The sequence below is a fragment of the Eschrichtius robustus genome, chromosome 10 (genome assembly GCF_028021215.1).
Source record: "Eschrichtius robustus isolate mEscRob2 chromosome 10, mEscRob2.pri, whole genome shotgun sequence".
Lineage (NCBI taxonomy): Eukaryota > Metazoa > Chordata > Mammalia > Artiodactyla > Eschrichtiidae > Eschrichtius > Eschrichtius robustus.
The window spans coordinates 84,405,999-84,418,001 of record NC_090833.1 but is presented as its reverse complement, the minus strand read 5'-3'; the positions used below and the strand labels follow the sequence as shown (position 1 = coordinate 84,418,001).

Sequence of the window (12,003 nt, the reverse complement as noted above, 5' to 3'; positions counted from 1 at the left end):
CACTGTCCCTTGGTGGTGGTCACTTCATTAGTATTGCCAAATTGTTTTTTTATAAGGATTGTACAAATTGATACTCCCCAGTGAATGATAGTGCTGTTTCTCCAAACATCTTACTGTCATCTTTGCCAGGTGAAAAAAATATCTGATGGTTTTAGTTTGTGTATCTGTAATTATAATATATGAGGTCAAGTATCTTTTTCTATGTTTGGCCAATTATTATATTATCTCTCTCTTTTTTAAAAATAGCCTTTTCTCATATTCTCTGCTTACTTTTATACAAGTATTTAATTATTATTTTTAAAATAACTTTATAAGTATACTCTTTATAAGTATATTAAAATTTTTTGTTTATGATATGTAGTGATTTAAAACTTTTATCATATTTGTTGATTTTTTTTTTAAAGTAGCTTCTGGGTTTTGAAGCTTAGAAAGACTTCTCATTCTAAGATTCTAAAAGTAGAGTTCTATGTTTACTGTTTGTAGTTTCATTTAAAAATTTAACTTATTAATTGAAAATTTAAATTCACAATCTAATTAGAGTTAATTCAGTGGAGAGTGACTTCAGCTGGTTTTTCTCAGTGGCTGACCAGTTGTGTCAGCTTTTCGTGAATGATCAATGTTCCTCACTAATAATAATACTAATTTTAACAAATACCTTTGGTTCTAATTCTGAACTCTCTTTCTAAAGATGCGTCTATTCCTATACCAGTATCATCATTTAACTGTTAGATATGTAATTATCTGTCAGATTATTTCTCCAGTCATAGCCTTTTCTTTCAGAATTCCCCAGGGTATACTGCTATATTTCATTTTCATGTGAACCTGAGAATAATTTTAAGTTGCAGAAATGTTGTGGGCATTTAGACTGTGAGTGTCTTAGCTTTATTGTTTCATTTAGGGTTGATTGACGTTTACAGTGTTAAATCTCTTAGTCAAGCCATCTTCATGACTAAAGTTTCTTCATTTTTTGAAATATGTTTTTCTTCGTATTTTAAAACATGGTTTTCTTACATGGTTTTATTCCACTTACTGGTTGCTACTACGAATATTATCCTTTCGTTCATTCTATTTTCTGATTAATATTTGTCTAGGAAAGCAGAAAAGTCTAATTTAGTAAGAGGATTCTTTCAATGTTTTGAATAGCAAGGGATATAGGAAGAAGATCCACGTGACTGCTCTAATGACTGTTTTCATAAAAATTTTTCAAAATTTAGAAATTAAAATAATTTTAAATGACAAAAAAAGAAAGCTCTTGAAATATTTTATCATTCTTATCTTTGCAGACTTTGCCTAAGATTCTGAGCCATATTGCCCCAGCATTTTGCATGAGCAGCTGTAGCTTCGTAGTAGAAAAATCTAAAGAATCTACAGCACGTGTTGTAGTTTGGAGAGAGATAGGAGTACAAAGAAGCTATACCATGGAGAGTACTTTGTGTGGCTGTGATCAGGGAAAATATAAGGTAAAACATCTCAGGACTTCCAGCCATAAAAATATTTCAAGTCTTCCATATATGCTCTAGTAGTTTTCAAGTATGTATTAAATGATATGTTTGTTATACTGAGCTAAATGTAACTTGCAATAATGGAATTGAATTATATGCTATCTTAAGAACAGTTTTTGTTTTTTTTTACTTCTCTGAACTAAATAGCTTGCTTTGGATCCTTATGAAATCTTGGTTGAGTCTATTTACGGTCATAATTTTTAAGAAAGCATGCTGTAACACACATTTAAATAAGTTAGTAATTTATAATGAGCTGTGCAAGTAGTACATTATTAATAAAATGTTCTATCATTTTAATTCATTGGATGTAAATATATTTTTATGCATTTAGAAATAAACACATTACACTTACTTATAAAATTTTTTTAATTTAGATTTTATGTGTGTATGACTTTTAAATGCATATTCCTTCACTAATTTTTTTTTCTTTTCTAAGACTCCTCTTCTGTGGTACCATAGGCTTTTATGGGAAACAATGAGTTCAGACTTTACTTTTGAAATTTAAGAGTAATTAAATGTTAGGTGACTTTGAATTTTTTAATTTTAAAGTTTGAGAACTTTTAAAAAAATTTTTTATTGGAGTATAGTTGATTTACAATGTTTTGTTAGTTTCAGGTGTACAGCAAAGTGAATCAGTTATACATATACATATATCAACTCTTTTTTAGATCAGTTATACATATACATATATCAACTCTTTTTTAGATTCTTTTCCCGTATGGGTCATTACAGAGTACTGAGTAGAGTTCCCTGTGCTATACAGTGGTTCCTTATTAGTTAATCTATTTTATATACAATAGTGTGTATACGTCAATCCCAATCTCCCAATTTATCCCTCCTCGCGTTTCCCTGCTGGTAACCATAAGATTGTTTTCTACACCTGTGACTGTATTTCTGTTTTGTAGATAAGTTCATTTGTACCATTTTTTTAGATTCCACATATAAGTGATATCATACAATATTTGTTCTTCTCAGTCTGACTTACTTCACTCAGTATGACAATCTCTAGGTCCATCCATGTTGCTACACATGGTATTATTTTGTTCCTTTTTATTGCTGAGTAATATTCCATTGTATGTATGTACCACAAAAGATTGAGAACTTAAAAGGCAATGAATTGGGCCTTAGGTAAGCAACTGTAAACCCGGATATTTATTTTTCTTGCCTTACCACAAAAAGCTTTTCAGGTGTCATGCTAATTATTCCACTCATTCTGTTTTGTTGTGTTTTGTTTTTTTTGACATGGACAAGAGGAATCTGAATCTCATAGTGATTTTCATATACCTCACATAAAAGTGATTATAACTTTATGTTTAGAAAGAGTTAAAAATCTTCCAATTGGTTAGTATTAAAAATGTAAACATATTATGATTGATGCCAAAATGTTCAAATGGAAAGCTTAAATGATTTTTCCAGTCTGTAACAAACTGGGAGAAAATTGTATAGATTTTGCAACTGGCGTTCAAACTTTGGGGGCCTAGATGGGTAGAACTTAGTGAAATTTCAGTACTTTCTGTAGAGTGACTCTTCCCTAAGATTTACATTGACCACAGTATACTATTCTTCCAAAATGTGCTATCTTTTGAAATCTCTTCAAATATTGTAAAACAGTGTCTTCTAGACTACCAAAGGCACGATTGTGGTAAGAGAGGAGCATGAGCACTCCAGCCCACAAACCCTGCCTCCTAATCATTGCTTTAGTGAACTGTAAGTGTGTGGGATGGAAAAAAGCTTGACAGTCATTTTTGTAAAGGACCGTAGGTAGTTCCTATGATTTAGGGAAATAGACTATAAATTCTTTGTTCTTAAAGAGATGCAGTCCAGCTGGAGAAGGTAAGTTAAAGCGTCAGTGTCTGTGAAACTGGTCTCTGGGAGTAGGGAGAGAAGAAGTCAGGGAAGCTGAGACTTGCATGCCCCTTGAAATCATCTGTTGCATAATAATAGTAGCACTTTCTTACTATATTTGGATTCTACTGATAGACTTTCATTGGATTTTTTTAAATGTTCTTTTTGTGTTTTGATAAATTTATTTAGTCATTGGAAAAACCACGTTTAAAAAATTGCTAAAATATATTTTGAAACATAAAACATTAGACGAGTTTTCTAAAAATTACTTTATAAAATCTTAAAAATAAAATGAATACCTAATATATAGTCATTTCTCTTTTATACGATTTACATTGGCATATATGTACTTTATGTGGTTTCCATTGATAGAGTTACATTGATTTAAAACTCCTATGGAGAGGAGTATGTCTTATTACTAATAATAAGCTAAGTTTTTTACATCTAAAATTCAGTGCTTTGATCATACGTATACTTTTTTAAAGTTTTTTTTAATTAATAAACTTTTTAAAATAAGTTTACTCATTTTTGGCTGCATTGGGTCTTTGTTGCTGCACCCGGGCTTTCTCTAGTTGTGGCGAGCGGGGGCTACTCTTCATAGCAGTGCATGGGCTTCTCATTGTGGTGGCTTCTCTTGCTGTGGAACACGAGCTGTAGGCCTGTGGGCTTCAGTAGTTGTGGCATGCGGGCTTCAGTAGTTGTGGCGCATGGGCTTAGTTGCTCCATGGCATGTGGGATCCTCCCGGACCAGGGCTCGAACCCGTGTCCCCTGTGTTGACAGGCGGATTCTTAACCACTGCGCCACCAGGGAAGTCCCAATAAACTTTTTAAAGAGGAGTTTTAGATTCACAGAAAAATTGAGTGGAAACTACAGAATTCCCATATACCCCCATCCTCCCCCCCCACCCATAACGTATACTTTACAAACTTGTTAATATTAGCTAATAAGTTGTGTAAGTCTAATAATATTTTAAGAAACAAATCTCTTCACCCTCAAGAATGTTCTTATATTACTGAATTTTAGGCTTCAAATATTCTTTATTTTTATTTTTGATGAGCTAATTCAGAAATAGGCATAGCCTTTCTAAAGCTCTTAGTTTAAGAAGGCAAATGCATTTTCTAAGTCAGTTAGGTCACATTTCTTAGAATATTTGGAGATGGCCAAGCTATTTAAACAATCAGTCAATCATTATTATGAAGGCATGTGTTACATAGAGTAAATAACAGTTTTTATAATTTATCTCTTCAGTTACTGTGTGCTTTTAGTCTGGTCATTGAAAGTCTAGTCTGCTCTCATCTACACCTGCAACCTTTGTTGGTGTAAGGATTGCATTTATTTTAGAGATTCATTTTTATCTGAAAATTAAATGATAAGCAGCGTCTTGATTTACAGTCCATTTTTATCCTTTTATTTGGTAATGTTTAACTTTTGGTAAACCTTATATTGTTTATTGAGAAACTATTGGTTAAAAAAGGGTTGTGGTAAAATTTTGTTTTTGCGTTAGTAGACCGCCTTTGAAATGGGCATTGTCATCTGACATGGAACATAAGAACTTATTTTACTGCTGCCTCATTAGCTTAGATTCGTCTGATTATTTTTTGACATAGTTACCTTTCTTTTGTTTGTTTTTTACTCAGCAATTTCTTTTTATCATTCAGGAAAAGTATGTATAAAGTAATGTTCAAGTATACAAATTGGAGCCTTGATTGTAGCACTATAATATTTCAACATCGGCATACAAGTAGTAGATTACAAGAAGTACTAGCAAGATCTCGTAAAAATATAATTTCACCCATGAGCTCCAAGAATAACTTAACCACAAGATGTGTATCTGTTTTTTCCTCCCCAGTGTGTTGGTGAAAATAATTTGCACGCAGTGAATGAGCATAGACATTTTAGAAACGGTTTTTTAAGACAGTTTCCTTTGCGACTTAAAATAATCTTATGTTGTTAAGACACTGTGCTTATGAGTCCTAGGTTCATACAAAGTGCCAGCCTTTTATTTTATTAATATAGTTACAAATTCCTTTTATGTAATTTTAGTGAGATACAGCCAGAGGATAGCAAATGTCCTAGTTACATGTTTATTATTTCTTTATTTTTAGGGTTTACAGATTGGTACTCGAGAATTGGAAGAGATGGGAGCAAAATTTTGTGTTGGTCTATTGCGTTTGAAAAGACTGACATCCCCACTGGAATATAATCTGCCTTCTAGCCTGCTTGACTTTGAAAATGACTTGATTGAATCGAGCTGCAAAGTAACTAGGTAAGGCATACTTGTTTTATTCTTTTGTTATATGGTAGTATACTGTTAAACTTCATTAAATTAGTTACGCAGAGGAAAGGCACAGAGATTTTGACAGCCAGGAGCATTTTTAGAATTAATATACGTAAGTCTTGCTTCTTTTAACATTGGTATTTGGATAAAATTTTAATGAAATATCCTTATATTTGGAATGCTGTTTTAGTGATCTTAATGATTTACTCTTAACTTAAAAATAAGCAGTGTGGAAAACAGTTACTTATATCAGATAATATGTAAATTTAGAAGGCTTGGAGCCAAGATTCATAGTTCAAAAGAAATTTTATTTTGTTGATAATCTACACATATCAGATGGCTTTCCAATCACCTTCTGGTTACATCTACTAGAAACAGCTAATTTAATATCCCTCTGAAAATATAACTACATCTGCCAAGTAGTATCCTTCTGAGTAGGTAAACTTTTGCTCCTAAAATTCAGTGTATGTAAAATTTGATCAGTTATTGTCTCAGAGATAATTTAGTATCACAATTCTTAATCATAGTACCAGAGTTTAGCATTTTATAGTTTGATACATATGGGTAGGAATAGTCCCATTTTATAGAATCTACATGATTTTTATTGTTGGACATTGACATCAGATTTGTTAATTTATTACCAAGCTATCTTATATATATATATATCAATTTAGTTTTAAGTGTAGTAAAACATTGATTAGAACTCGATTCTTATATAATGTGATAATTGAGGCAGTGATCCTCTGCATTCTCTATATTTCAAAACACTTGCTAAACGATAATGGAAATAAATATAAATATATTTATTTATAAATAAGTATAAATAAAGTTGTTCTCATTGATGTTTAGAAGCCTACTTTTAAGTTATTTCATGTATTCTTCCCCCCCCCCCCATCTTTTTGAGGTAAAATTCACAAATAAAATTGTAAGATATTTAAAGTGTACACTGTGATGATTTGGTATATGTTTACATTGTGAAAGGATTTACCCCATTGAGTTATTAACATATCCATCCATCACATCACAAGTTTACCTTTGTGTCTGTGTGTGAGGGAATATTTTTCAGTTTTACTCTCCTAGCAAATTTCAATCATACAATCCAGTGTTATCTAGTATAGTCACCATGTTATACATTACTTCCTCAGACCTTATTCATCTCAACACCTGAAAGTTTGTATCACTCTTACTAACCTCTCCCTATTGCCTCCTCCGCCTGTCCCATATCCCCTGGCAACCACTTTCCTGCTCTCTGTTTCTGAGTTGTTCCAATTCTTTTTTTTTTTTTAACATTTCATATGTAAGTGACACCATGCAGTATTTGTCTTTGTCTGGCTTATTTCACTTAGCATAATGCCCTCCAGTTTCATCCATGCTGTAGCAAATGAAAGGATTTCCTTTTTTTTTTAAGGCTGAATAATATTACATTGTATATCTATATGCCACATTTTCTTTATCCATTCATCCATCAATGGACAGTTAGATTGTTTTCATACTTTGACTATGTGAATAATACTGCTTTGAACATAAGAGTAGAGTGTCTTAACAGTTTTCAGTGTACAGATCTTCCACCTTCTTGGTTAATTTATTCCTAACTATTATTTTTGATGCTATAGTAAGTTTGTTTTCTTGATTTCTGTTTCTGATGTTTCATTGTTAGTGTATAGAAATGCAGCTGGTTTTTGTATGTTGATTTTGTATCCTGCAGCTTTACTGAAATCATTTATTACTTCTAACATTGTGCTGTTTTTAGGGATTCTATATGATATCTTGTCTACTGCAAATAGAGAAAATTTACTTTTTCCTTTCTGATTTGGATGCGTTTTATTTCCGTTTCTTGCCTAATTGCTCAAGCCAGTACTGTGCTGAATAAGAGTGGTGAGAGTGGGCATCCTTGTTTTGTTCCTTATCTTAGAGGAAAAGCTTTTGGTATTTCATCGTTGAGTATGACATTAGCTGTGGGCTTGTCATATATTGCCTTTATTATGCTGGTTTGTTGAGTTTTATCATGAATGGATGGTGAATTTTGTCAGATGCTTTTCTGCATCTATTGAGATGATTATATGATTTTTATCCTTCATTTTGTTAATCTGGTGTATCACATTGATTGATTTGCATATGTTGAACCATCCTTGCATCTCAGGGTGCAAGGTGATCATGGTTTATGTATGATTCTTTTAATGTATTGTTGAATATGATTTCCTAATACATTTTATTGAGGATTTTTGCATCTAAGTTCATCAGGGATATTGGCCAATACTTTTCTTGTTTTTAAAATTTCTTCTCTGACTTTGGTATCAGGGTAATGCTGACCTTGTAAAATGAATTGGGAATTGTTCCCTCCTCTTTTAATTGGGGAAGAGTTTGAAAATAATTGCTATTATTTCTTGCTTAAATGTTTGGTAGAATTCATCATTGAAGCCATCTAGTCTTGGGGTTATCTTGGAAGGTTTTTGAGTATTGATTCAGTTTCCTCACTGGTAATTGGTCTGTTCAGATTTTCTGTTAATTTCTTCATGATTCAGTCTTGGTAGCTTGTATGTTTCTAGGATTTTTTTCCATTTCTTCTAGGTTGTCCAGTTTGTTGGTGTATAATTGTTCATAGTGACCTCTTATGATCCTTTGTATTTTTGAGGTATCTGATGTGATGTCTCCTGTTTCATTTATAATTTCTCTCTCTCTTTTTTTTGGAAAGTCTCACTGTTTGTCTATTCTATCTTTTAAAAAAATTAGCTCTTAATTTCATTGATCTTTTTTTTCTTTTTAGTCTCTATTTCATTTATGTCTGTTTGATCTTTGTTATTTTCTACCTTCTGCTAACTCTAGGCTTAGTTTGTTCTTATTTTCCTAGTTCCTTGAGGTGTAAAATTAGGTTGTTTATTTGAGATCTTTCTTTTTTCAGGCATTTATTGTTATAAACTTCCCTCTTAGAACTGCTTTTGCTGCATCTCATCAGTTTTGGTATGTTGTGTTTCCATTTTTAGTTCTCTCAAGATATTATTTGATTTCTCTTTCACTCATTGGTTGTTCGGGAACATGTTGTGTAATCTCCACGTACTTGTGAATTTTCCAGTTTTCCTAATTGATTTCTAGTTTTCTTTTCTTTTCTTTCTTTCTTTCTTTTTTTTTTCTTTTTTTTTTTTTTGCCACACCACACGGCTTGTGGAATCTTAGTTCCCTGACCAGGGATTGAACCCAGGCCCTCAGTAGTGAGGGCACGGAGTCCTAATCACTGGACTACCAGGGAATTCCCAAATCAATTTCTAGTTTTATATGGTGGTTGGGCTTAGTATGATTTCAGTCTTCTTAACTTTATTAAGACTTGTTTGTAGCCTAAGATATGATTTACCCTGGATAATGTTCCATGTGTGTTTATGTATTCTTTTGCTGTTGGATAGAATGTTCTATATATCTGTTAGGTCCGTCTGGTCTAATGTGTAGTTTAATTGCAGTGGTTTTTTTTTAGACTGATTTTCTGTCTTGGATGACCTATCCATTGTTGAAAGTGGGTGTTTGAAGTTCATTGCTATTCTTATATTGCTGTCTGTTCCCTCCTTCAGATCTGTTAATATTTGCTTTATATATTTAGGTTGCTCCTATGTTGGGTGCATAAATATTTACAATTGTTATATCCTCCTGATGAATTGATCCTTTTATTATTATTATTTTTAAAATTTATTTATTTGTTTATTTATTTCTGGCTGCATTGGGTCTTCATTGCTGCATGCGGGCTTCCTCCCTAGTTGTGGCGAGCAGGAGCTACTCTTCGTGCAGTGCGCTGGCTTCTTATTGCGGTGGCTTCTCTTTGTTGTGGAGCATGGGCTCTAGGCGCGCGGGCTTCCGTAGTTGTGGCACACGGGCTCAGTAGTTGTGGCTCGCAGGCTCTAGAGCACAGGCTCAGTAGTTGTGGTGCATGGGCTTAGTGGCTCTGTGGCATGTGGGGTCTTCCCGGACCAGGGCTCAAACCTGTGTCCCCTGCGTTGGCAGGCAGATTCTGAACCACTGCGCCACCAGGGAAGTCCAATTCTTTTATTATTATATAATGACCTTATTATTTTCTCTTGTTGATCTTTGGCTTAAAGTCTTTTATTTCTGGTATAAGTATAGCTAGCTACCCCTGCTTTCTTCTGGTTTCTATTTGCATTGAATTTATTTTTTCATCACTTCATTTTCAGTTGATGTGTGTCCTTAAAACTGAGAAACTGAGGTGTCTCTTGTAGGCAACATATAGTTGGGTCTCTTTTATTATTTATTCAGCCACTCCGTTTTTTGATTGGAGAATTTAGTCCCTTTACAGTTAAAGTAATCATTGATAGGTGTAGGCCTACTATTGTCATTTTAATTGTTTTCTGGTTATTTTGTAATTCCTTTGTTTCTTTTTTCCTGTCTTGCTCTCTTCCTTTGTGATTTGATAATTTTCTGTACAGTAAGTCCCCTACACACGAACCTTCAAGTTGCAAACTTTCAAAGATGGAAACATGTGTTCACACGTCCAATCATGTAAGTTAGTTCATGTGTCTGGTGTACATTGTCGTCTGCGTGCATCCTTTACAAGTGGTTGTGCTTTTGTGTACTTTACTGTATAGTACTGTATAGAGTACAGTAGTACAGTATCTTTATTTCAAGCTAGATCTGCAAGGGAACGACTTCATTGAACTCCTTGCTGTGCAACATGAGGAGACCCAGAGAAAGGACGAAGAGAGACAAGAAGAAGAAGAAGTAACTGAAGAACCAAAGAGATTCACGACACAGGAAATGGCAAGGGGATTTTCTTTATTTGAGGAGGCACTGTTAGTTTTGAGGCACAGGAGCTGAATGTAGAACAGTACACAAAGGTTGCAGCAGCCGTTCAGAATGCAAACCAGCGCTGCTGTGTCATCTATGATGAGAAAAAAAGAGCTACTACCCAGACATCCCTGGATCATTTTTTCAAGAGGGTAGATAGAATTGAATCCAGCAAGGAAGCAGAACCTATGTCATCAGCGTCAGGCATGAGTGAAGTTGCAGCTTGCCCTCCGTCTTCTATTGCTGATGATCCTTCAGTTCTATCATCTCTCACCTCTCCTCTCCCCTCCTCCAGTCAGTAACTCTTCTTGCCTGTTTACTCGATGCCAGCCCCTGTATGCCAGCTGGTTTACTGTACTACTGTACTTTTCAAGGTACTGTACTGTAAGATTAAAAATATTTTATTTTTTGTGTTTGTTTGTTTTTTATGTATTATTTGTGTGAAAAATATTATAAACCTATTACAGTACAGTACTATATAGCCGATTGTGCTGATTAGGTACCTAGGCTAGTTTTGTTGGACTTAAACGAACGTGCTCTCAGAATGGAACTCGTTTGTATGTAGGGGACTTACGGTAGTGGTATGCTTTGAATTCTTTATCTTTTGTGTATCTACTATAGGTTTTGGCAGTGCATTGAGGCTTACATAAAACATTTTGTTTTTCTTCTTTGCCAAGGCCGCTACCCTTACATAAAGCATTTTAAATATAAACAGTCTATTTTAATCTGATAATTACTTAACTTTAAATGCATACCAAAACTTCCCCTTCCTTCACATTTTGTTTAATGTTATAATTTGCATCTTTTCACATTGTATATCCATTAACAAATTATTGTAATTACATTTATTTTTAATACTTTTGTCTTTTAACCTGTAAACTAGATTTATAAGTGATGTACCCATCACCATTGCAATATTAGAATATTCTGAATTTAATTATATATTTACCTTTACCTGTGAGTTTTATACTTTCATGTTTTCCTGTTACTAATTAGTATCCTTTTGTTTCAGCTTGAAGAACTCCCTTTAACATTTCTTTTAAGACTGGTCTAGTGTTGATGAACTCCCTCATCATTTGTTTATCTGGAAAACTTATATCTCTTTTTCAGTTCTGAAGGACAACTTTGCCAGGTAGAGTATTCCTGATTGGCAATTTTTTCCTTTCAGAACTTTGAGTATATCATCTTACTCCCTTCTAGCCTGCAAGGTTTCTGCTGAAAAATCTGTTTATGGTCTTATCTGGGTTCCTGTGTATGTAATGAGTTTCTTTTTCTCTTGCTACTTTGAAGATTCTCCTTGTCTTTAACTTTTGATGATTTAATTATAATGTGTTTTGGTGTGGGTCCTTTTGGATTTATCTTTTTTAGTACTTTCTAGGCTTCCTAGATCCAGTTGTCTGACATCTCTTTCTTTTCCCAAGTTAGGGAAGTTTTCAGCCATTAATCCTTGAATAACCTTTCTGCCTCCTTTTCTCTCCTCTCTTTCTGGAACCCCTATAATGCATATTTTAAGCTATTTTCACTCTTTCATTATTTCTGTTTGCACCTCTGTTTGAAAAAATTCCACTGCCGTTTTCAGGTTTGCTGATCCTTTC

General features: G+C 33.6%; 1 protein-coding gene across 4 annotated transcripts in view; it reads left to right on the top strand.

Moving 5' to 3' along the window:
• The window catches only part of AGTPBP1 (ATP/GTP binding carboxypeptidase 1), a 181,991-nt gene that overhangs the window by 153,865 nt on the left and 16,123 nt on the right, over window positions 1–12,003 (top strand). For all 4 annotated transcript variants that reach the window (XM_068553274.1, XM_068553275.1, XM_068553276.1 and 1 more), the window contains 2 exons: window positions 1,284–1,460; window positions 5,454–5,614. In XM_068553274.1, coding sequence (XP_068409375.1) covers window positions 1,284–1,460; window positions 5,454–5,614 — 338 coding nt within the window. The remainder of the gene's footprint in view (window positions 1–1,283; window positions 1,461–5,453; window positions 5,615–12,003) is intronic.